The sequence below is a fragment of the Nothoprocta perdicaria genome, unplaced genomic scaffold (assembly GCF_003342845.1).
Source record: "Nothoprocta perdicaria isolate Ctin4 unplaced genomic scaffold, notPer1 scaffold_12, whole genome shotgun sequence".
In the NCBI taxonomy this organism is placed as follows: Eukaryota; Metazoa; Chordata; class Aves; order Tinamiformes; family Tinamidae; genus Nothoprocta; species Nothoprocta perdicaria.
Genome location: NW_020454316.1, coordinates 4,094,108 through 4,119,112, shown reverse-complemented (window position 1 = coordinate 4,119,112; position 25,005 = coordinate 4,094,108). Strand labels below are relative to the sequence as shown.

Here is a 25,005-nt window from a genome sequence, read left to right as displayed (position 1 = left end):
GAACCATAAGGGAATGTTCTTCAATTTGTGCAGTGACCCACTGAACAAGCCATAGCAGAGCCAAGTGCTGAAACAGCATTTTTGAGAGACTCATGTGTTGCAAGAATTGATGAAAGACTTCCTGAAAAAAGTAGGCAACTCAGGAGCAACCCCATCTGCTGCCAGGCGGCCACACAGAAGGGTGACCCTGTATTACAAGATAACAAGATTTATTCTGGTCCTTTTGATAGGATTTTGATTAAGACTTCCATGCTTGCTAGAGTATTAAGGCTGGTGGGACAGCTTGGAGGACTGAAGGACAACATTTTTGGGGGTGTTTTGCAGTCAGCATTTTGCCCAGAGATTTATGGATGCTTGTTTGTCTTTGAGTAAGAGCAGTATGAACATTCAACTGCTTATGACCAGACTATAAGACAGAATCCATCAAAACTGACAAAATTAGATGAACTCAAAATAAACCTCAAGACCCCTGGCATATCAGTAACCCAAACAAACCAGGCTGACAGCATTCACTTGGACCTCAGGTCAGCTGGCTTCTCGCCCAGTAGTGTGCCTTGCATCCAGAAAATAATGATCTCACCACACAGAGGAGCCTGAGATCAAACCACAACCAAGAAGGCAGCCTCTCCGTCCTGTGCTTGTCCTGACAGTGACTCATGGCTGGTTCAAACACTCATTTAGAAAAATGGCTGTCTTGAATGGACACAGACACACAGGCCTCATGCCTTTGGGGTGAGATCCTCAGGTAGGGCACATCACCATGATGCCACCAGTGCAGCTATGGTGCGTCACACCAGTGCTTGCCTTAGCTCTTTTCAGGTTTGTTTCTGCCACACTGGACAACTCTATGTCAGCAGAGAAAGCTCAGCAGCCTGACATAGGCTCTTAAAGACCTGAAGGTACCCAAACCCTGCACTGGTGCCTACTGTGGCACACAGACACAGCTCTTTCAGAGCAGTGTAGACATCCAAGGATGGGGAGAAGAGGTCCTCGTAACTCACAAGGTCTCCGACCCGCTACCTCCATTCACTGCACTATCCAACCTTTCAAGAGGCTCACAAACCAAAGGCAACAGTGGATGAGCCAGGACTGTTGGAGGCTCTACTGGAGAGTTGGTGTCATTTGAAAACATAACTTTCAAAACAAAGCCCAGCTTCAAGTGCTGTGAAGCAGGTTTTTGACTAAGGAGTCTCCAGCGGACTAAATTCACTGTTACTGGATGTTTTGAACCTTATATTGGGCTCGCCATCCTTTGTCACCTGTACATCTAAGGCAAGAGGAGGAGCAGGAGCACGTGTGCTCACTGCTCTGTCTGCTTGCTATGTCCAGGAAATCTTCCTGCACTATTTTTTGCAGCACTGACCTCACTGCTCCTATCAGCCTGCCCTTTTCCAGCTTCCTCTCCCTGATATCTGGCTTTTGCCCTGTATTTCCTAATGCATTGAGCAATCACCTTAAGCCTTGCTTCACATTTCTAGAATTCTTGTTTATCTCCCCAGCGCGACGCTGGGCTCTGATGGGGCCTTGCCTTCCTGTCCTGCCTGGCCAGTTCCTCTGTTTCCCTATAACATAAATTACCAGGCTTTTTTTACCAAGGGCAAACAACTCAGTACCAGAAGAGTTGTTTTATTCTGTCCTGTCTGCTCAGATCTGCATGGTCCTGGGTGCCTTCTCCATCATTCACCACCTGCAAAGAGTTTTTCTTCTGTCCTAGATGTGGACAGTGTCTAAAATTCCTGCTGCAAAAAAGCAATTCTCTGCTCCAGAGAACTTGGAGTATCCTGAAGCCTCTGACTGGTCTCATTCTGGCCACTATTGTTTGCAGGGAAGCATAAACTTCAATCCCGAAGGACACGGAGGGAAATGAAAATTTGCTTGCCGCCCCCACCTCTTTGCGTTCCCCTTGTGACCTCTCTCCCTTCCATGATCCCACACTGTTCCCTCACAAAGAAAATTCTTCCTGGATTATATTTTAATATCTGCAAAGCCTCAAGTTTGAAAGAAAAACAAATGCAAAACCGGCTCATGAATCTCCTCAATGTGAAAAAAAAAGTGAAACAGCATCTCTTGCTCTTGAGAGATTGTATAGGAACCACATGAATGGATTAGGGTGGCCGGAGTTGACACACACACATACTGTTAGACTGGGGGGGATTGAGACATCAGAAACTCAATCTGCAAGAGAAGAGACAATCGTGCAGCACAAGCAGAGAGCTAGACAGCAGCCACCTTGGGAAGGCTTAGTCCCTCTTTCTCCTCACATTTCTGGTTTGTATCCCAGACTTCTCTGTGCATCTATAATATATTCCCCTGGTAAGGATGGTCAGGCAACAGTGAACAGCACGTGGATGTGAACAGCATGGGCAGCCTGGGTACCAGGATTGGGGCTTGGTGGCACCACTTCAGCCTATGGAATCCCATTCCAGGAAAGTCTGGCTGGAATTTAACTGGTAAGCAAGATGCTGGGAAAGGAAGGTCTTGATGGTGCCTGAACTATCCTGTTTTGCATTTGAGCCCACTCGGGGCTCTATGGAGATGACAGCCTGTCTGTGCCAGCCCTTTGAGAGATAAACACCAACCCTGACGGACCCTGGCTCCTGGCACGGGCACCAACGGCCCCTGGGAGGTACTGGAGCGTTTTGTTGTTTTGCAATGGATGGAGTTGTTACAAACGGGAAGCAAGGTGAAAGATAATGATATAATATGGTTTCCTTTTCCCTCTTGGCTGCCAGTTTGAATCCAGCCCAGGTCAGTAGTGGATGGACAGGACCTTTTGGATGCCTGTCCAGAAGTGTGTGCAAAACGAGCTGCCTGGCTGCATTCCCACTTCCGATGGGGCAGGTGCCTACGTCACCTCCATGGGCCTTAGCTCTCTCTGGTTCTTGTTCCAGATGAGCAGCTTATTCCAAAATAAAAGTCATATTATTCTGAGTGCAAAAAACAGGATGACTAATCTGGAGTAAAGTGCTTTTTCCTCCAAAACGGATAACCCTCTCCCAGGATCCAGTCTCAGAATGGGGATTGTAGTTAATTCCCTAGTTAGACAACACTTGAAATATACCCAGAGGAAATGCCTGTGTCATCTGTGGTTGTGGTCCTCCAAGGTCAGGCAGATAAAGGGGATGTTGATGGGGCAAAGGAGAGCGATCATTCCGCCAGCCATAAGAGGAGCGAGTGTTTTACTGAGGACTCTCTTCTCTGCGAGTGCAAAGTCCATTGCCTGTCACCCTTCCTGATACAAATCTTTCCAGACCACGGGGAAAGGAACAAGGAATTTCTTCGTTTTATGGGGTTTGGCAGGATATCAGACAACAGAGGCTGCCCATGAGTTCCAGGGTGCCTGGTACAGCCTTCTGATCCCTCAAGAATCTGGTATCCCATGGTACCCAATGCAGTGGCCAGGTAGAGTTATTTTCTTCCGGATAGGACAGCTGCCTCTCAATATTTTGCATGCTTCCCCTTTTGTACAAATATATTGTGGCCTGAAGAAAGGCTCTTGGTTGACTGGGTGTTGAGAGCATCATTGCACATCTCCTGGCTGGGGAGTTCCTGGAAGGACTCCATGGTGAGAAGGTTTGTAAGGGACTCAGGCAGGAACATTTTCCCAACATTTCCCAATATGTGCTGTTTCTGGCCAGCAGTTTCTAATGTCCATTGGGCTTCCTAGTCACCCTCGTAATAACCTGTGTGAGATGAATTTGAAGGGGACCGCCCAAAACCCAGAAGAGTGACCAGTGCTGGGTGTCTTGGTGTGAGGTTTCAGCCTGCGGTGGGGAGTTAGAAATTCATGCTGGGTAGGGCATTAGCCCGAGACTAAATATCATCTAGGGGTTTTGTCTGATGACTGACCAATCTGGGAAGGAATGTTTTGAACTCTCTTAATGCTGCATGGATTTGTTCCGACTTGTATATGTTTAGGGCTTTAAAATGTTCTCTTCCCAAAGGGATCATCTGTTCTTGGTTAGCTACCACGAGGGCATTCCATGGCTCTGGTGGATTTGAATGGATAGAAGGACTTGTCATAAAAGACTCTTAACTCCCCAAAGGCTTTAGCGAAATAAATTTTTAATGAAGTTTAAGAAGTGGATCTGAATGCTGCAGAACAACATGATCCTAGAGCAGCTGGGCTGAAATCTTTTCATGTTAGGAAACCGTTTCTCTGTGTGCCAGTATTGCAAGAGTAAATATTGACTTACAAGTATTCTATTTGCATTTATGAAGAATTCTTTCTCTCTTCTTTTTTTTTTTTTTTTTAAGTATCAGTCCTTTTCACCTGGAGCCTTTCTACCAGCTAAATCGCTGTTGTAAATTCCAATGTTTGTTGACATCCTTGTCCTTAGGGTGTGGGCGTGCTTTTAGGAGCCCTCATGAAAGCAGCAAAAGAAGATCACTTTTGTTATGCCGGGATGGAGAATTGCAGGTTTTATGGGGAGCTTGGAGTGTTTGGATTGCCTGTTTTTCTCGAATGCTAACAGGGGATCTCTACAGAGCCAGTTCCTCCTTCTTTTCTGTCTACAAAGGTTGCATATCAGCTTCTAGAAGAGCAATATTTAGTAGCTTCCAGTAAAACTTAGGTCTGTTAGAGCTACTCTTACCGAGCTTCAGTGACTGGTATTTGGATGGATTGTCTGATACCTGACTGCTCTTGCTTCCTGCAGCTTTCCAGCACAATATAGAAACTGTCACTGGAGCATCCCAACCCTGCAAGTCACTTCCCTTACCGCAGCCTGCGGATTGCCTGCTGTCCCCAAAGGAGCTTGTGATGGTCCCTTGTGCTGGCAGGCAGGGCTGCAGCTGGGATGTGGCCCTGCAGAACACTTCCTACTTACAGGAGGCCAGAAAGCTGACAGCCTGGAAGGGATGCAAAGTCCAAGCACGTCCCTCATCACAGGGATAACCAGAAGAAAAGTACTCAGCCTGTACTTTGAGATCTGTACTTTGAACTGCACAACGGTCCCTTCACACGGATCTTCAGCGAGTCCCAGAACCACGGGGCAGTGCTCATGGGGCTGGGAGTTGGTTCTGGAGGCTGCAGAGCAGTTTATCTTGCGGAGTGTAAAACTTCCTGCGGTGACTCTAAGTGCTGGCAACACCCGTGTGTGAAGGAGGGCCGGCTCCAGGCTCGCACGGGGTTGGTATTTCACATCCTGCGCACGCGAGCCCGGCCGGCAGCTCCTTTCCTGATTGCTCTGCCCAGGGGCACTTACACTGAGGGGTGAGAGAGCAATTCCCAATGGAGAAATTCCTGGCTGCAGGACTCCCTCCCTGTTTGCAATCACAGAGGGATGAAGTGCATCCAAGTATTACATGTCACCCTGGAAGATGCTGCACTTCAGTGTCAGAGTAAGTGGCTCCTATATGAAGGTATATAAAGTGGATTTATGTGCCTGTGTAACAGCAGAGTATGGATGAGGGCTTCCCAGGGGATGCTTTGGATATCCAGGACTGCCCAGCCAGGCTGCATGATGCCTGGGACTGTGTGAGGGACAAACCAAGGAATTTTTGGCTCTGCTCTGATCCTCTTCTCACCTTGACCTTTCAAGGAGTGGGAAAAGGAAGAGAAACACACGTGTGTGTTTGCAGCACAGGGAGCCGAGCGCCGGGGCGATGCTGTGGTCCAGGCCCGTCCTCCGAGAACAAAGCCGCTCTACAAGAATACCTGAAAGAGGAAGACTACAGTCCAGCTTCCAGTTCCCCAAGGTAGCACACAATGGGCAGCCACGCTGAGATGTTTCCTGCCCTCCTATTGTTCCCCTTCCCAGGCCCCAACAAAGCTCCACACAAGCTGTCTGCTAAAAGACAGACTAATTATGACAAAGAGCTAACCAGGTCCCTGTTGTGTTCGTTAGCCTTGGGGCCATTGCCAGCGCAGCTGGGCGAAGGTGTCTCTAGCAAGCGCACGTTGCTGGCAGCCTTGCTCAGTCTCATCCCATCGCTCAGCTGGTCTCACGAGCCATCCCAGTCCCCCCACTCCTCTTCCTGGTGCCTGGACACCTTGGATGCTGCCATATCCTGGTGCACTGGAGAGGATGCTCCCTGCTCGCTCGCCAGCGAGTGCATAGGACATCTCCCTGCCAGGTTAGGGGACCAGTCCTGTCCGCAGTCCTCACGTGCCTTTATTCTCTCTCATTTCCTGGTCCCAACTCTTCTCTCCTAATTAAATGGCAAAAACACGTGGGAGCCAAGCCAGGCACGAATCATTTTAGCGCAGCAATTAGCCCGAAGTGAGCGAGGGACAATTAGCGCTGCGCTCTGGAATTCGCCCATTGTGCCTCTCATTGTATGTTTTTGCCTTAAAAGGGGGCCAGCGTGTTGGGAGGAGAGCGAGGGCCCCTGTTCGCAGAGCAGGGCTGACATTTGCACTATGTTAGTCATGCTACATGTCAACATTTTTGTGAGCTTTCCAAAAACAGAAATTCTAATGGGATGTTTTAATCCCGTCCTCACCCCCGCACACTTCCCCCTCCTTCCCCTTTCAACTCCCACCTCCCTCCCTCCTCCTCCTCCCAGCCTCTAACACCACTCTCTCATCTTAGGCTCCCGGAAACCAGGCGAAGTCAGAGCAGCAAAATTCCTACTTAAACTAACATCCCATGAAAAATGAACTGTTACTTTTAATCCCTTTCACAGGGGGAGTGCGTTCCCGGGGGTGCCGTGGGGCAGGGGCTGGTGGAGACCACCAAGGCAAGCTGGGGGATCTTGCCTCGCTCATCCACCTTTGACAACCACACCGGGGATTGCAGCTGGAGACCCCAAGGGCACGGAAGCAGCAGGAATGGGGGATCCGGTGAGAAGCCGAGCCCCCCGGGGGCAGCTGGTGTTTGGAAAGGGCCTTGGCCAGAGCCCCGCGGGGCTGGGGTGACTCGTGCATCTGCTCGGCGCCGGCCGCAGGGTCCATGCATGGGCAACACGGGAGCTACCGCTGCTCCAAAGCGGGAGGATGGCTCCGAGCGAGCCGTGCAGGGAGAGCAGGATGCAGGGATAGTGGAGCCGTGGATGCGGACCGCAGCGGGACAGAGGTGGCATCCCCAGGGTCCTGCTGTCACCTTGTTGTCCCTGCGGCTGCTGTGAGGGTCCAGGTCACGAGCTGGTATTGCATGGGACAAGAGGGGGAAAATAGCATCCCATTGGGCCCAGCTGCTGTTTTCACAGGCATCTGAAAGCGGGGACATGCAGGGGTGATTAAGGTAGGGAATAGAGTGAAGGAGCCTTGGGAGCAGCAGCCACCTGGGCTCGTCGCTGTTGCAATGGTGGAAGCAACAACCTTCCCGTGGCTGCTGTTTTTTGTGCTTTGCTGTTACTGGAGACAGGGCCCCGGGTTAGATGGACCTTGGCCCAACCCAGGGAAGCCAGTCTGAGGTTTGACTCCTGCCTCTCCCCGGAGTAACCTCCAAACCCTTCCCCTGTGGTCAGCTCCAGGCTCAGCTCCAGAAAGGCAATGGGGAGAGAGACAGCTCAGCACAGGAGCATGAAGAAATCAGGGGCCATAAAAAATCAGAGGCCAGAAATGAGAGGCCAGGAGCTGCAGAGCTGCCCTCATCCCATCTCCAGCTGGAAGAAGCCTTTGAGACAGACTGGCCATGATCTGCAAGCGATGTGGTAAACCATAACCTCGGCGGGACCTCTGGCTCTCCTTGACCAGGCGGATGTGGCCGGGCACCGTTCCTGACCTGCTGGGAAACCGCAGCAAAGTGGCAGCACCCTGGCTGCAGCAGACACGGTGCCAACCCAGAATCACATTTCCTGTTAATATTAAACAGCACATGGTGGTGATACCCCCTTCCAGAGGGTCTCTAAAACTCACTTGTTTGCTGTCTTTGCTCCCCTGGATCGCACGGGAGACCTGCAGCTGGAGATGGGACCTGCACCCAGCCTGGGGGGATGAGGAAAAGGTCCCCAGCTCCCCTAGGAGATGCTGGTGGGAGAAGAGAAGGGCACGGATCTGGGGACAGCAGGGCTCCTGGGATCAGTGGGTTTGCTAGCTCATACACCTTTCCCTCCTTTGTTCACTCTTGCTATGTATTTTCAACATGAAAAAATCCCTCCACAGAGGAAGAGCCAGAAACCTCCCCCTGCACAACTGCTGCTGGCAAAATCCTCCTCGTGAGAGCTGTCTCAGCCTCAAAAGCCAGGGAGAGGCATTAAATCAGCACAGGGCATCCCAACACCCTCTTCCCTCGCTTGCTTTCCGCATCCGCATGGCGCTCGGGAGGCAGCAGGATCCAAAGCATCTCCCGCGGGAGAGGAATGCAGCAGCCTGGAGTGCCGGGACGGGGGGACCAGTCCCCTCCCGCCACCGCCAAAGCCCGGAATTCTTAGACCTGAAGGAGTCACCACTAAATTCCATTCAACTGACAGCAAAGAAATCAAATCCTTTTAAAGAGAGCCCACTTTCCCCGCAAGAATGCTCCCGCGGCCTTTTGTTGCAGGGCTTTGCTTTCTCCCAGCGCCTCCGAGGAAGCCGCTCCAATACATTAACCAGTTTAACTTGCTCGTGACCCCCTCTGCCCGGCGCACAAAGAGGCTCTGCTCCCGCTTTTTTCCCCGGCTCCCTTTCAGGAGCTAAATCCCCCGCTGTTCTCCTGCGCGCTGGCTCTCCTGCTCAACCTTTCTCAGGCCTCTGCTTCAGCCCCGGGAAATAATAACGCTTTGCATTTCTATAGCCCCCCGGCCTGGTGCGGTCCCGCCGCGCAGGCTGTGCACGTCCCCGGCGCGGGGACACTTGGGGTGGTGGGGACGAGTTGTCAGGTTGGGGGTCACATCGGGCTGGGGAGTTGGGCACAAGGTCCCGCTCCAGAGCAGGAAGGGTCAGGACAGGGATGGTGGCCAAAGGGGACCCCAGCTCCTTGTTTCTCCATTGCTGCCATCAGTGGCCACACTGCGGGTCTTGCAGGAGCTCCAAGGCTGGGGTCCCTGCTCCCACACGGGATTGGGGCAGCATGGAAACACTTCTCCCACTGCAGCCACTGGGATGGTGCTGCCAGGCCCCCTTGCTGCAAGGGCAGGAGGGTTTTCCCTTCCCAGAGTGGCTAAAAAAGATGCAGCAGAAGGAAACGCGAGCCCATGTGCTGGCCCTGAATAGAGGATTCCCGTTCCCTCGCTCTGGCACAATGCGAAGTTAACCAAACGGCAGGACGGGAGCACAGCAATGTGCCATAGGGCTGCCGCTTTCCGAGGGGTAATTGATGCAAAGTCGCTTTTGTGCTCTTGGAAAAGCCAGGGTAGAAAAAGAAAAGGGAGGGGGTGGTGGATCAGGATCGCCCCTCCGTCCTCTGACATCTCCGTCCCGCAGCCTGCATGCCCGGGTGTCGGGCCGAATCCAGTTAAATACACACGACAGCACAGTCCTCCCTAAGTGTGCCTTTGACAGAGCTTTTAACCCCTGTCTGGCGAAGCAGAGAAGCTGCTCCCGGCGCACAGGGCAGCTTTGTGGGTCCCCTCGGAGCGCCGGGACGCGCTCCTCTCGGGCACTGCTGTGCTCTGGGAGTCCTGAGCGCTCAGAGCGCGCGCTGCGGTCCAGCAGCGAGCGAGGACCCGTGCACAGGGCTCTAAGGCAATTTAAACCATCCTCATGCTGCTCCGCAGCTGTAAGGGGGGTGATGCCCCTGCCTTGTGCCGGGCTCTCTTGTGGAAATCAGCACAGGTTCGTTTTCAGCAGGAACGAGCGGTTTGTGCTCCTTGGAGGGCTGCCCTAAGCCTAGTTTGGGGGAGATGATGTGGGTGTTGGGTCCTGCTTCACCGTCACCTCTCCCCCAGGATGGGTGGCAGATGCCGGGCAGAGCCAGGAGCAGAGGTGCCAGCAGAGGAAGCCGTGGGGACGCGTGTGGCCCATGGCCTCGTCCCGCGGGAGGGAGCCGCGATCCAACGGGAAAACACCATGGAAAGAAAGACTTCCCGCCGGCACCCCCGCACTGACCCCGGCCCGCAGCGCCCTCCTAATCGCCTTAGCCGCGGCTCCGGCCAGACTGCAGGGCCCTTGTGCGGCGGCCGGCGCCACGAGCCCCGGGGTCCCGGCGCGCGGCCCCGCGCCCGCCCGCGCACACAGTCCGTATTGTTGGTGGCCGCGGCGGCAGCGGCGCCCGTGGGCACTGGGGACAGCTGGGCCCGCGCGGGGACCCGAACATCTGTCCGCAACCCTGGTCCCCGGCCACTTCGGAGGCTCCGGGAGCGGGAGAGCAGCTGGTTGGGGGGAAAAAAAAAAAGTGTATTTCCTCCCCTTTTGGCTCCGTGAGAAAGGCACTCTGTGTCTATTCAGGCTCTTGCCGAAAGGGCTTTTCAGCTGCCTCTCGAGAGCTGCGGTTTCTCTGCAATCAGGTCGGAGACAAAAGGCTTCCAAAAAAAAAGAAAATCAAGAATTGGATCCCGGGATCTGCAGCAATACTGGGAAGTCGGGGCTGTGGGATTGGGTTCCTGTATTTGTATGGTCTCGTTGCTGTTTTTCTTGCCCTGTGGGAGGCTCCTTTGGCATGGCAAGCCCCTGTGCCCTAGCTGGCAGTGCCATGCGGGGCACAACCCACATCCATGGATGGCCTCAGGGTTTCTATCCCCAAGCCATGGGGTAACCAGAGCATGGTAGATCCCACCACGGGGACGACGCAGACACCAGAGCATGCCCAAGGATTTCCAGCACTATTTGTGCAGTGATGGGGATGCACAGAGCACGTGACAGGAGGAAAAATGCAAATTGGACCCGGTCCCTGCCCCAAAGCGCTGCAGTCTCCCATTGTGGCCCTGCGCTGCGGCCAAGGCGAAAGGAGCCAGACTGCAGCACACACAACACGCGAGGCCTGCGAGAGGAAACCCAGAGCTCGCCGCCTGCACGGGGCATGAGGGGGAATCGAGGCCCCGAGGGTTGCGGCCAGTAAAATAGCAGGATAGCAGCTCACCCAGGAGCAGATTTCAATGCAGTCTTGCCATGCCAGCCTCCAGCCCCTCGCTGAAAACACGTCTCATTTAGCAAGGTGTAATTATAAGGGTCAGTAATCACTAGTGGCCACACTTGGCATGGACATTGTACTTATTTTCAGGAACAGATCCCAGAGAGTCTCATAAATTGGGGCAGGCAAGGAAGCAGCAGGCGCCTCTCCACCTCGGACCGCGTTTGGCAAGAGGCAGATTTTCTGCTGTGAGAAAATCTCAGCGCGGTTCTCGGCGAAGCCGACCTGGCTACGCGACACCCCGCGCAGACTCTGCCCTGCCCGTAGACCTGGCCCAAAGGGAAGTGATGGGAGGTGAGCAGGAAGGCGGCCGGGGAACCTGGCAGGGCAGGGGTGGCTCGTGGTGCTCGTGGGCACGCAGTGTTGGCTGGGCTGGAGCCACGTGGGCAACGCTGGTGTCAGGAACAGGGATAGCTGATCAGCACGGGGCCACTGGGCCCTGGAAAACATGCCATGCTCAAGTGAGGGGATGGCTGAAGGTTGAAGCAGAGAAGCTGCTCAGTCTCACCACAAAGCAGAGCTGAGATGTGCGTTGGGGAAATGAGAGTTTGGAGAGAACCAAGCAGGCGAAATGCGGGCGCTGAGGGGGAGGCGGATGTGCCGCAGGCCGGGGCCCTTGGGAAGCCAGCAGCCCATCTGCCTCCCTGTAGGTTTCATCAGGACCTCTTGGTCCCTCTGCCGACTCCAGGCTCCCAGGGGTGTCCTGGGGCTGGGAAGGTGCCACTCACACGGACTCTGCGCACAAGGGGACGGGCATGCTCCCTGCACGTGCCGACACGGAGGTGACAGTGGCATGCGGTTTGCTGGGTGCCCATGCCCGTCACTCCTGCTGGAGCAGCCAGCAGAGCTTCTAGCCCGATGGGGGTGACCAGACCCCGCGCTACGCCAGCCCTGCTGCCCCCAGCCTGCCCACCACCCTGGGGCACCAGCCCCGGGCCAGATCGGCCTTCACGGGAGGGAAGGAGCAGGCTGCCCCTCGCACCCGTCCTGCGCTCCCGGCACGGGCAGGGGACACACGGGCGACTGACGGGGACAGGTAGGGGATAGAAGGGGACTAACGGGGATACGCGGGCCCAGGCGGAGCTGGCGGGGGCCGGGCCGCGGCGCTGCCCACGCCCCGCGCACACGCGTGGGGGCGGCCCCGGGCACGGCCCGCCCCGGGCGCGGCGGAGCTTTTAAAGGCGGCGGCGGCGGCGCGGCGGGGGACGGCGCTAGCGGCGGCGGAGGCGGCAGCCGGCGAGGAGGAGGAGGAGGAGGGGGAGGAGGAAGAAGAGGAAGAAGAAGGGAGAGGAGAAAAATAAAAATAATTAAAAAAAAAAAAAAGCAGGCATCGTTATCATCAGCAGCGGCGGAGGATGCTGAAGAGCTGCGGCAGGAAGCTGCTCCTGTCCCTCGTGGGCTCCATGTTCACCTGCCTCCTGGTGCTCATGGTGGAGCCGCCCGGGCGGCCGGGGCTGGCGCTGGGCGCGGGCGGAGGGGCGCAGCGGGCGCTGCAGAGCCTGGGGGCGGCCGCCCCCGGCCCCGGCCGGGCCCCCGCGGGGCTCCGCAGCTTCGCCGACTACTTCGGGCGGCTGAGCCGGGCGCGGAGGGAGCTGCCCGGCCCCGCCGCCAGCGCCCCGCGCCCGCCCGCCGAGGACATCTCGGCCCGCGACGTCTTCATCGCCGTGAAGACCACCAAGAAGTTCCACAAGGCGCGGCTCGAGCTGCTGCTCGACACCTGGATCTCCCGCAACCGCGACATGGTGAGCGCGGCGGCACGGGGGAGAAGCGGGGGGCGTGCGGGGCTGGGGCGCCCGGGGGCGCCGAGCCGCGGCAGGGCCCTCGGGCGGCTGCGCGGGACGGGGCGGGGGTCGGCCAGGGTCTGGTTCGGTCCCTGTGCGGTCCGGGGACTCGGGGTGCCCGGGCACCGCAAGCGTTGCCACCGCTTTGTGCTCGCCGGTGTCGCCGGGCGGGAGCGTTTTGGGAAGGGTTTCAGGAGGGGGAAACGCGGTTTGCCCACCCATGGGGTGTGCTGGGCATGGGGACCCGGGGTGGCAGGAGGCTGCCGGCCCCGGGAGCCTGAGCGCGGCAGTCATGGAATAACTGCAGCTCTGGGATTGCTCCATCCAAGCGACTTCTGTGGAAACCCCAAGTGTTTTCTATGGGGAAACTGAGGCCTGGCCCTGCAGTGTGGGGAAGAGCTGGAGCTGGGAGCACCTGGGTAGGGTCTCGTCCCCCAGTGTCCCCAGGGGGTGCCTGGCTGTGGGTGCTGGGTGAGGTGGTGTGGGTGCCTGCAGCCTGGAGGGCACCTCTGCTCCCTCCCGGAGCGTTGGGAGGGCCATGGGACGCGCTGTGGCTCCTGGTCAGGTGCAGGGAGCGGGGAATAGCTGCAGAGTTCCACAGCTTCCATGGATCTGCTCCTGGATGTGCCCTAGGCTCCAGCTCGCCTGTGCTGGGGCTGCTGCAGCTCTTGATTCACGCCTGCTCTGAAGTCTTTCGCTCACCTCTTGCACAGTCCTTCAAAGAACTAAGGCAAAATGAGCAAGAGGGGGAAAGAAAATCCATTTCCTTAGGAAACGTGTCTTGCCATCTGCCTCCTGGAACACTTTTCATCACTAGACAGCTTCCCAAGCAACTTAAGGTCCAGACCTTCCCATCCTTCTGTCTTCACGTGTTTCCTTGAGGGCCCTGGCTGGCTCTGGCGTCGCGTTTCTCACTTGCAAGCTGTTTTCTAGGCAGTCTGAAGTGGCCGGGGGAGGGAGCGGAACCCAAGTGTCCATGTCCCGGTTGCCTCGGATCCCTTGGAGCCTCCAGGCGGGCTCTGCTCCTGGGAGCCAGCCCTCAGCATGGATGTTTTTTGCCTGGGATCTGTCCCTCTGCTCAGGGCTCTGGGGCCTGGCAGCAGCTCTGTCATTTCCCCTGCGTGCAGTTATTTAATGGAAACCTCTTTTATGCTCCGCTGTCACTGGAGGAGGTGGAGAGTGGTGGGGGGGGAGAATCCTCTTTAAGCACCTACCGATGATCCTGGGAATGGCTGGTCTTTTTTTTCCTCCCCCTCCTTGGGAGCTCCCCCTTTCTTCTGCCTTTTTTTGTTTTGTTTTGTTTTGCCTCGTTTGTCCGTTTGGATTCCCAGAGCCCGGAGCCTCGGCTCTCACGCTGTCCCCCTGGGCAAGCTAACAAAGCCCCTTTTCTCCCCGCGCAGAGAAAAGGCTCCGCAGCCTCTTGTGTGGCACTTTCCATGGGAACGGCGGAGCCGGAGCCGGCGCTGTCCAGGTCAGGTTGCCTAGAGATGAGGGCCGGGAAGCCAGGGGGGCCGCCCGCCCGCCCGCGAGGTGCCCGCCTGACAAGCCAAGGCGCCGAGTGACGCCTCTCGTGCGGCACTTGAGGGACAAGGAGCTCGAGAGCGCGACGGAGGCGCTTGGAGCTCCCGCCGAGCGGAGCCAGGGAGGACAAGGAGGCAGCCGACTTGCTCGTGCCGCCAAGGAGCGGTGGGAATTGGTTCCCACCTTCCCATGCAGACCGTGTTTTGGGGAAGCGCCGAGGGACCCCAGGAGTGCGGGTCACCCCCCGAGCCCTGTGGCTCCTGCGTCACCTCCTTGCCCGCGTCTCCGGCTGCATTTTCTTTCTCGGTCTCGCACGGGATGTTTGCACCCGGGAGCCACCCCAGCCGAGACATCTCGGTCTGAGTCAGGCCTCTCGCTCCTCATCCTGCTGCTCTCCCGCTGTTTTGCTAACCAACAACGGGGGAATTTCCCGCTGAAGGTCCAAGTGCCCCCTTTGCCCCACACAGCATCTCAGTCCTCCCCTGGCAGCGCATCCCAACCTTCCTCTGAGTTGCTCACAAGCCATGCAGAAGCCCTGGAAAGAAGGAGTTAATGGGGCAGGTAACCTGGGGGATAGGGGGAATGGCCATTGTGTTCTTCCTTGGATAGTCTTTGTTCTCCAGACAATAGTCCCTGTTTCCTGTGGTCTCTGCAGTCCAAGATCCTTCAATAGCCTTAGGCAATGGGCACCCCCTTCCTGCCTTTTTTCTGCAGAGTGAGGGCAAATCCTGGTTTCTTGCTAAATCTGCCCTTGCTTCCCTGCATTACACAATCCAGGAGCAGAGTTATGGAGTTTTCCCTGCTCACTTTGGGAGAACATCCAGCTGCTGCCGTCGTCCTGTCTGTACCCTGGGATGTTGGAGTGCAGCTTAGGGAAACTTTGGCCTCGAAGAAAAAGGGAGGTGGGTGCAGGGGAATGTCTGTGGCACAGAAATCATAGGAGCGAGCGGGTCCAGGACACCGCTTTCCTGCTGAGCTTGGTGCTCTGCAGCAGCCCCGTTGCACAACACGCATCCCGGGACGCAGGGCACCGTGTCGAGGGTGCAGGAGCAGATGCCTGGGAGGAAGGGCCGCGTGTGACGCTGCCAGCGCGGGATGCGCTCGCTTCCTCCAGCGCGCCCAGGTAATTGCAGGCTTTGAAGGAAGAATAACTAGAGAAAAATCAAATAATAATAATAAAAAAACCCTTGCTCCTGGCTGGGGAGGAAAGCGTTTGCCTTCCGGACAGCGCGTTCCTCTGCGGTGGCGGCTCCTGGAATGTTTCTAGCACCTTGGCCAGGGTCCCTGCGCTCGGGGGCCAGGGCGGCAGCGTGCGCCGACACGCCGCACGTGGCGCGGCAGGCGGGAGCGCGGCGCCCGGCCGGGGCCTGCCGGGCCCTGGGGGCTGCGGCTCTGCCACGGGGCTGCTGGGGGATGTTGGCAGACACGGGTGCTGTCTGAGCACTGGGCAACTCGTTGCATTGCACAGTGCTGTTGTCCTTTGGAGGATGGGATGAAAGGCTGTGGGGTCGCATCCGGGACAGGGAAGAGAGCGGGACTCTAATTGCGCAACGCGCTCGCTGTGTGCGAGGGGGTGATTAAAAATTGTGGTGCTGGAAATCAGTGGGGGATCCTTGCTTTTACTGGAAGGATGAGCAGGGAGGGCCCCGGGGCCTTGCACGGGCGATGCCCCCATCCCCGGCTGCCAGCCGGGAAAGCTGCCGCGCCGGAGCGGGGCCGGCGCCGGGCGCTCGCCTGCACCCATGGAGCAGCACGGGGACTTTCCCTGCGGCCCCGCGTGGGGCTCGTTTGCAGTAAGCAGCGTCTGTGACTCGAGATCTTCTCTGCCTCCTTCCTGCTGCCCTCAGCTCCCTTTGCAAGAGGGAGGTGGCGCGTCCCTGTTGTCCTGGGGGCTAAGGTGTTGCGGTCCCTTTACAGGTAGTCCTGAGCATCCCGGATCCTCCTGTGCATCCCTGAGGCTGTGATGGGCATCAGGGCACAGCAGGGGTGTTGGGTCTGCTCCTGGTACAGGGAGGCGTGAGGTTTGGGGCAGGGAAAGGCAGGATTTGTGCGACAGAGAGGGTGTCACGAGGCCCTCCAAGAAGCGCCCTGTGGAGGTTCCTCTTTTGAGCGGGTTTGCTGCAGAGGAAGCTGCAGGCGGAGGCAGTCACGCTGCCCTGCGTCACCCTGAAAGCGCCCGGTCCCCCTTGAAAATGCAGTGTGACGAGGAGGGGGCAAGGAGAGGAAGGCAGCACGGGGCCCTGGGTGCTCTCGGGCGCTTTGCACTGCAAAAGCAGTGGTGGGGAAGTGAGTCACAGCGAAAAGGAGAAATGAAGGGGAGGATGGAAAACAAAAAAATAAAATTGTAAGAAGCGGGGCCTGAGGAAGAGGCGGAGGGGCTGGCAGCGCGGCCCCGGGCTCCGCGCGGCTCCGTGGCAGCTATTGTTCAGGGGCCTGGGCATCCTGTGTTTCTTCCAGCTGCACTTTTTAGAACAATGAGGCTTCCTGCGCGTCCCCAGGCAGCGGCTCCGGGCGGGCAGCGGCCTCGGAGCCACCACGGAGCCTCCTTTCCTTGGCCCCGGCCGCTGGAGCCTCCTTTCTTTGGCGCCAGCCGCCAGGATGTCGGGGTGCCGCGCTCCTGGCCCGAGGGGGGGCAGGGAGAGGTGCTGGGGGTGCCTGCAGGACCCTGGTGCCTTTCCCAGGAGCGAGGACAGGGACTGGCCCTGTTGCTCGTGGCTCCGGAGGGGTCTCGAGGTGTCGTATTCGGTGTGTTGGGCTGGAGTGGCGCATCCCGCTTGTCCCGCTGCAAAGCGGGAGCTGCTGCAGGTCCGAATGTGGCTCCGTGCTGCGTCTCCCAGAGCATCTCCTGCCGTGTTAGCAAGGAGCGGCCACGGGATCGGTCAGGCCCTTGGAGACGGCTGATCCTTGGCTCCCCGCACCACATTTCCTTGTCCCTCTCCTTCCCGGCCCGTTTCCTCCCCCCGGGCTCAGCTGGCGCCTCTGCTCCGGCCCCGCTGAGCTCTGCAGCCTGCGCAGGGCCAGGGGGACTGTGCAGGAAGGGCAGATCTCATCTAGGAGAAATGCAGACAAATTAATTAGAGAAGCTATAATTGTTCGGGCTTTAATTGAATTTCTTGGCTGGGTTGTGGCCGTGGCGGGGCCGGGTGCGAGCGGGGCCCTGGGGCCAGGCGGGCTGCTCCAGGACACTGCAAGGTGCCAGCCCGCCTTCCCGTCGGGAGCGGGTGTTCCGGCAGCGCCGGGAAGCTGCAGGGGGGAGCCCAGGGGAAGAAGCATCTTCAGGATGAAGCCTCCCGACACGGGCCCTCGTACACAATTGTCCCCGGGCTCTATTTATAGCAGCGGAGCTGCCGCGTTACTGCGGGGTTATTTTTGGAGCTGCTGCAGGCTCTTGCTGGACGGCGTTTCGAGCCCTTCGAGGAGACGCTCTCTGTGCTGCCTGCCCGGCCTGATGGCTGCCTCTTCCCGCGTCCGCATGGGGACGGAGCCGGGCATGGGGACGGAGCCGGGCACGGAGCATCGCCGCATGGGCGGCATCTTCTGAACCGGCGCTCGCAGCCGGCTCCTCCTGGGCATCCTGGCACTTAGGCGTGTGCCGTTGGGCCCTGCCTTTTGCGCCTCCTCCCTCCTTGTGTCCCCTTTTGGGCCAGGAGGGCACTCAGCCTCCTCCCCGGGCCTCCACCCGCCTCGCTGCTGCTCCCGGCAGCCTCCGTGCGCAGGGACCTGAGCAAACACAGCAGCGGGGTCAGGCGAGTCCCGCTTAACCAGCCCAGCTGTATGCTAATGCCCGGCTAATGCCGCGCTTAACTCTGCCCGCCTGAGTAAAGTCAGCCCCGCGCGCCCCGCTATTGTCACCGGCTCCGCAAACAAGCCACGAAACCCCGCGCGCCGCCGGGGCCGCCCCAGCCAGGGGTGGCAGCGAGTTTCCAGCTCACTTGTAATCCATCATCCCCAGAGCCCTGTCCCCGTTTCCCTCCCCGCCGGCTCCTGCCTCCCCCCCGGCCCTTTTGTCTTTCATCCTTTGCCCTTTTGTGCACGTCTGGTTTTTCGTAGCGCTTGGCAGCTGGTTGTGGTTTCTCTCCTCCGGCTTTGTTTGCTGCTCGCTGATGGATGGAGGTGCCTTTCCCACCCCTCCTTTGCACGTGTTTCTTGTCCCCCCTACCTCCAGCAGCAGAACCCACCCCGTCCTGAGTGACATATGCCAGGAATTAGCTGTGCAAATAGAGGAGTGGGGCCAGGTGGCCGTTCAGGAGCTCCCAGGGCAGGTGGCTGCTGCTGGAGGACCTTGTGTTGTGCTGGTTCTCAGCATCTTCCCCGGCTTCCATGCACCTGGTGGGCCCTGCTGCCTCATCCCTGGGAAAGCAGGGGATGGAGGTGCTTGTGTCCTCTCCTCTCCCCTTGCTTCCATCTCCCTCCTTCTCGTTGATATTATCTGCGTGAGCATCTCTGAATGCACCGTCCAAGAGGCAGGACTTTTGGTCCCCTGATCCCATCTCTCCAGTGGGTTTGGGGATAGGGCTCGGCCGCTCGCTGTGCCGTATCCCTTAGGCAGCCCCTTCACTAGAGGGGCTGTATTGGGTTTTAGTGAAGAGGAGCAAGGTGCCGTGTGGGGCTGATCCCAGGAGCGCTACGTGATGCCACCTCGGTTCTCAAGGGCGCCTCATCTTCTCTTTCAGACATTCATCTTCACGGACGGTGAGGATGAAGAGCTGAAGAAACAAGCAAGTGAGTCCGTGCCCCTTTGCGCCCCCAGCCCATCCTCCCTCTCGCACACCGCTCGTGGGCAGGGAGCCCCTGTGCCCCTTGGGCTCAATGGGCAACGGGGGATGTGCAGGACTCCCCCGGGCAGCGCTCGGCAGCTCTCCCGCACCCTCGGCCAGCTCGCCCTATTCTCCTGATGCAAATGACTCCCTTTGAGCCCGGCCATCAAGTCCCTTTGAGCCCAAATAGCAAATAGCAGGTGGCCCGTGGTGGGAAAATGCAGGATTCGTGCCAGGGAACATATCCCAGCGGGAGAAGTCAGCTTGCAGATTGCCCATCACATAGCTGAGAAAAAAAGAATACTTAGCATGTGTATAAATATGGATAGATTGATTGATTGTTAGATAAATAGGTATGTATAGCCAAAACTTAGGTCTTCCGCTTCATCCGTGCTGCTCACCTTAGCTCAGGGGGACACTAAAGCTCTGCCCAGAGACCTGTCCCCACCTCGACCCAAACAGGGATCGGCCCCTATGGTGGGGTTTAACCCCTGCTCTGCCTGCAGGAAACGTCATCAACACCAACTGCTCGGCTGCCCACAGCCGCCAGGCCCTGTCCTGCAAGATGGCCGTGGAGTACGACAAGTTCATCGAGTCCGGCAAGAAGTAAGAGGCGCCCGGGGCTTTGTCCTTAGGAGACGGGGATCCAGTGTTGAGACAGGGAGGTGGACGCCCTGGTCCGATGTAACGCGGTGCCCGCTGTGACCCCAGGTGGTTCTGCCACGTGGACGATGACAACTACGTGAACGTCCGCACGCTGGTCAAGCTGCTCTCCAGCTACCCGCACACGCAGGACATCTACATTGGGAAGCCCAGCCTGGACCGGCCCATACAGGCGACCGAGAGGATCAGCGAGAACAAGATGGTGAGAGGAGCTGCCTTGGCGCGCGCCGGGCTCCCTGGCCCGTGCGTGGAGGTGGGCACCGTGCTCACCACCGTTGCTCTCATTCCCTCCCAGCATCCGGTGCATTTCTGGTTTGCCACGGGAGGAGCCGGGTTTTGTATCAGCCGGGGGCTGGCGCTGAAGATGAGCCCGTGGGCCAGGTAAGAGTGTTGGGCTTGCTGCCCTGTAGAGACTCTTGAAGGTGCCACGTCGTTGGGGCTGGACACTGAAATGTGCCCTGCTGTCTTGCTCGCTTGTCCTAGGGGGATCCTGGGGTTTCTGCAGGGATCTGGAAATAGGCTGGGAAGGGAGTTGGGTTCCTCTTGCCCTGGTTGCCTCTTAACCAGAGTCGGGCTGATCTGTGGGGCAGCTGAGCACTGGAGTGAGTTGTCCAGAGAGGCTGCAGAGGCTCCATCCTTGGAGATGTTCAGAAGCCATCTGGATAGGGTCCTGGGCAATGTGCTTTAGGTGGACGTCCTCCAGCGGTGAGATTGGACTAGGTAATCTCCAGAAGTCCCTTCCAATCTCAATCTGTGATTCTGACCCACCAGTATCGCACACCAGACCCCATGAGGTGCCACCTCCCCGCCGGGCTCTGCCCCCCTGTTCTGCAGCTCCTTGTCTCCCACAGTGGTGGTCACTTCATGAGCACCGCAGAGAAGATCCGCCTGCCCGATGACTGCACCATTGGCTACATCATTGAGTCCGTGCTGGGCGTGAAGCTCATCCGGAGCAACCTCTTCCACTCGCACCTGGAGAACCTGCACCAGGTGCCAAAGACAGAGATCCACAAGCAGGTAAACTTTTACATCGAGTCGCCTGAAAACTAGGCAGTGGAGGGATCAAATCCTTGTGAAGGGGGCAGAGATGCCCATCCTGGAGGAGTCCAGCAGAGTTTTCCAGGGTGGGGAATTTCCCAAGCCTCCGAGACCCCCATTTAACCCCCAGAGCAGCCCCTTGCCCCTGCGGTCGCGTGACCTCCTGTGCTGCTCCCCGCAGGTGACACTAAGCTACGGCATGTTTGAGAACAAGCGCAACTCCATCCACATGAAGGGCGCGTTCTCCGTGGAGGAGGATCCCTCCAGGTGGGTGCCAGGGCTCGGCGCGGCCGGCACCGAGCGGGGCTGGGGCTGCAGCGTCACCCCAGTGCTCAGCCCAGCTAAGCTCAGCTCTGCTCTCCGCAGGTTCCGCTCCGTGCACTGCCTGCTCTACCCGGACACGCCGTGGTGCCCCGCCAACGTCGTTTACTAGGGGGGCGCGCGCGCGCGTCCCCCCCGTCTCTAACCTCGTCCCGAGCTTCCCCGGTATCCGAAGGGCTCGTGGGACGGCCGTGTGCGTGGGGTCCCCGGCGCGGGGGCCCGAGCTGTGCCCGTGCACAGCGTGTACTGAAGGCTGCTGTGCGGCCCCGGCCCCGCGGCCCGCCCGGGGCAGCTCCTGAGCACTTACACACTCGGCGCAGGGGCCGGGCTCAGCTTCCCACGCAGGGTGTGGGGAGCGCGGCCCAACCTCCGCTCGCTTCTCTGCCTTTTTGTTGTTTGCTTTTTGAGTGGTGATTCTTGGATCTTTTTATTGTGTCTTTCAACCCTCGGCTCTGACCGTTCCCGTGCGCTCCCAGCCTCTGTCCCTGCTCCTCCTGGGATCCAGCTCCTGGGATCCAGCTCCTCTTGCAGATGGAGGCTCCTGGGCCCTCTCTGCATCCAGCTCCCTTCCCAGGGAGCGGAGAGGGAGGCGCGGGAGCTTCCCCAGCTCTGGCGGCACACGTGAGGTCTGGGGCTGGGAGCCACCGCTGCACCCAAGGGAGCCCGCGTGGCACACGGGGAGCCCGGGAATCCCGTTAGCTCCGTTTGCTGGAGCTCCTGACGTCTCGCTGGAGTATTTCCAGCAGCATAAATCTATGCACTATTTATAGAGACTAATTTAAAGATTTTTCTATAAATTGGGGGGGTGGGAGGGGGAAGGAGGCTGGTGGGAGAGAAGCCTTTGTGCCACGGCGGCACCGTGCCCAAGTGTCTCCCTTCGGTGCAGTGTCCCGGCTCTGTCCCCGCCGCCCCTCCAGCAAAACCACCTGGGGGGACATTGCCCTGTGCAGCGTTTCCCCAGCCCATGGCAAAACTTGATCCGGGCACTGAGGTTTTGCGGGAAGGGCGAGGGAAGCAGAGGTGCTGCTCATCCCTAGGGACCATCCATAGGCAGAGCTGGACGGTTCCAACCCGAAGCCGAGTGAAAATAGCCCATAATGGGTGCATTGTACATATCTTATTGTGCCAGTATTTTTTTTACTGTGCCTTTTTTAAAAAGAAGAAAAAAAAAGAGGAAAGAAAAAAAAAACATGTTGAGAATTATGTAGATTTTAAAATGCTTTTTATATGTTTTCTGTGGATCGGAAAAGAAAAAAGAAAACAACCTTCTGATAATCTGTTTAAGAAGAAAATGTCTTGCAATGTCTTGTAACTATCACTTACCTTAATTTATATGTTCCAGTATCTGGAATGTCACTCTGGACTCTCTAGTCTTTATTTTGCTTGTAATGGGGCTGAGATTAAGAGCAATGACTGTGGGGCTGGGGAAGGGACACGGGCCAGGGGGTTCTTAGGGGTGCGACCCCGGTGGGAGCAGCAGCGGGGGGACCCTGCGCACCAGGCAGGAAGGTGCTGGCCAAGGGCCCCAACTTGCCCCATTTTCCCCCCTCCTGTGTTTTCTTTATTCCAGGGGCTGCCTGGGTTCTTTTTCCCACGCTGCACACGCTGGTCCCACCTTTCCCTCCTGCAGTGCCAGCATCACCTTCGCATCCCCCTCCCCGTGCTGGCACTTAGCACCGGCAAAAGGGTTTTTTTGGTTTTTTTTTCTTCCCTTTTTCCCCTCTTTTTCCCAGGCTCTGGCGGCAGGGCTGGGCGCGAGCCGCTTGTTCACAGGCAGGTGCGAACAGACGGCGGCAAGCGCCGGCGTGGGAAGCCGGGGGTCCCGCGGCCCTGGGGGGCAGCCAGTGCCACCCCCGTGTCACCACCCCCGTGTCACCACCCCCCCTGCACTGCTCGGCTTGTGCCGCATCCCTGGGCGCTGCAGCCACCCCGTCATTCCCGCTGCAGCCGGGTTGGGTTTTTGCATTTCCCGGGCGCTTCCTTCGTGCCTTCCCTCGGGTTTCTCGCGGGTCAGGGTCGCCTGGGCTAAAAATACCCCCCAGCGGGGGGTGAAAGCGCCCGGCCCCGTGTGCGCACGCGGCCCAGCACCAAAAATAACCCCAGCCGCAGCGCCCCCGCCACGCGCTGCCCCTTCCTCCTGCCCTGGGTTCCTGTCTGTCGCCATCGGTGGCACCTCCAGGGCCCCCCCTTCCTTTTCACATCCCCCTGCCTTTCAGGCTGTTCCTCATCCCAGGTTCCCCTTCAGATGTAGCGGGGGGAAAAACCACCCAAACCTCCAACTTTCCCTTCTTCTTAGCAGCTTTTAAGCCGGGCACCCGGCTGCTTCTGGCTCCCTTGGCTCCTGCAGCCCTGGGGCAAGCGGAGGCCGGTGAGTGGGGGTGAATCCAGCCCCTCTGGAGCAGCTGGAAACACTTCCCATCGCGCTGCCGAACAGGAACCGCGACCCCCCCCCCCCGCCCCCGCCATGCTGTAGCCCCCGTCCATCATCCCGCCTCCCTCCCACTCTTTTCCCAGCCATGGGCGCGTCTCCCCCTCCCCAAATGCTCCCGCTGCAAAGCCAACACGCGGCGCCTGCATCCGGCAGGGCCCCTTCCCGGAGCGCTGATTTACGGAGATCCCAGCGCCGCTTGGAGCGTGAAGCACCCGGACCGGCTCCCGTGTCGGCACCGCAATGCCTTGGGTGCAAAGGGAGGGGATTGGGCTCCCCTGGGCAGGATGAGCCCTGCCTGCCCTGGACCCGCCTGTGGGCACTCGCCTGAGTGTCACTGAGCGGGAGATGTTCACGAAAAGGGCTTCTCTTGTTGCCTACCAGCCCAATCCTAAAGAGCTTGGCTCGTCCTTAGCGCCCTTCAACCATGGGGCTGAAGAGCAGCTGCAGATCCCTGCACAGTGACCTGGCTGAGCCCTTGCAAAGGGCCAGCCCTTGCATAGCACGACACCCTTGCAGAGACAGCCCTTGCACGGGGACAATCCTTGCAAAGGGATGGCCCTTGCACAGTATGAAGCCCTTGCACAGGGACAGCCCTTGCACAGCACGAAGCCCTTGCAGAGGGACCCGGCCCTTGCGCAGCACGCGGTTCTAGCTCAGCACCCTGCAGCAGCCTGAGCTTCTGTCCAGCACGCCAGGCCAAGCCTGACAACCCAGGTACCCATCAACCATCTCGGAATGGGCCACCAGCATCCCCGTGTGGTCAAGACACACCCGTGCCGCCCTGTTCAGGATTTGCTTTACATGATCTGGTCCTATAGGGCTGCTGCCATGAACGTACAGTACGATGGGACGCCTCAGGCTCTGAAGCCCTCAGCCTTGCAGCAGGGCAAGGGCCCTTGGCAAGGGCAAAGGGACCAAGGCCTCGGTCACCAGCTGCTACTTCAGCCTCCTCCTGGTTCTGGGAACCTCAGAAAGATGGTGAATCAGGTCCCTCCTGCCCAAGGAGGGAGGTGAATCCACACACAGCTGATGGCAGCACCTGGGCAAATGCAGACCAGTTTGTCAAGAGCAGCTTGGTGCACCCTGCCAGCAGAAACATCACCCTTTTCCCACCAGTTCCCACCCCGACAGGTTCTAAGAGACAGAGGCATTTAATCAGTAACCGGAGCCCCGCTCCATACACCCCCATACTGTTTTTATCACCCTACCTCCCCACTAACCACCCCCCCCACCGTAGAGCTCCGGGTGCTCCAGCTCAGCGCACCCATCACTCCAGGGCATCCAGCCCTCCCTTATCACAGAGGCCCCACATCTAAGGGCCCACTACTAAAGGCTGCTCGGGAGGAGAGGTTTCAGCACCAACACACTCAATGCTCCCCACTCTTTTCTCCCCTCACAACATGCCTTAGGACTAAGCCCTGCTCTGCGTGTGGTTTGACAAGAGGCAGGAGCTCAAGCGCTGGGAAAGGTCACGGGGCAGGAGGCTTCTTCCCAGTCCCTCCTCTGGTGGGAGTCAATAAACCTGGTAAAATATTGACCTCCTGCTGAACGCTGTC

At 58.2% G+C, this 25,005-nt stretch overlaps 1 protein-coding gene across 1 annotated transcript; it reads left to right on the top strand.

Annotated features, from left to right (window-relative positions):
- The first annotated feature begins 12,266 nt into the window (after window positions 1–12,266).
- On the top strand, window positions 12,267–21,656 carry LFNG (LFNG O-fucosylpeptide 3-beta-N-acetylglucosaminyltransferase). The gene is made up of 8 exons (XM_026054083.1): window positions 12,267–12,679; window positions 18,913–18,961; window positions 19,503–19,602; window positions 19,708–19,861; window positions 19,955–20,040; window positions 20,511–20,676; window positions 20,879–20,964; window positions 21,064–21,656. Exons 1-8 carry the CDS (start codon window positions 12,293–12,295, stop codon window positions 21,128–21,130), a joined length of 1,095 nt encoding a protein of 364 aa, XP_025909868.1. The 5' UTR covers window positions 12,267–12,292; the 3' UTR covers window positions 21,131–21,656.
- The last annotated feature ends 3,349 nt before the right edge of the window (window positions 21,657–25,005 follow it).

Coding starts and splice junctions, on each gene's coding strand:
- LFNG (XM_026054083.1), top strand. CDS start 12,293: ATGCTGAAGAGCTGCGGCAGGAAGCTGCTCCTGTCCCTCGTGGGCTCC. Junction 19,862..19,954: donor GGATCAGCGAGAACAAGATG/GTGAGAGGAGCT, acceptor ATTCCCTCCCAG/CATCCGGTGCATTTCTGGTT. Junction 20,677..20,878: donor AGACAGAGATCCACAAGCAG/GTAAACTTTTAC, acceptor TGCTCCCCGCAG/GTGACACTAAGCTACGGCAT.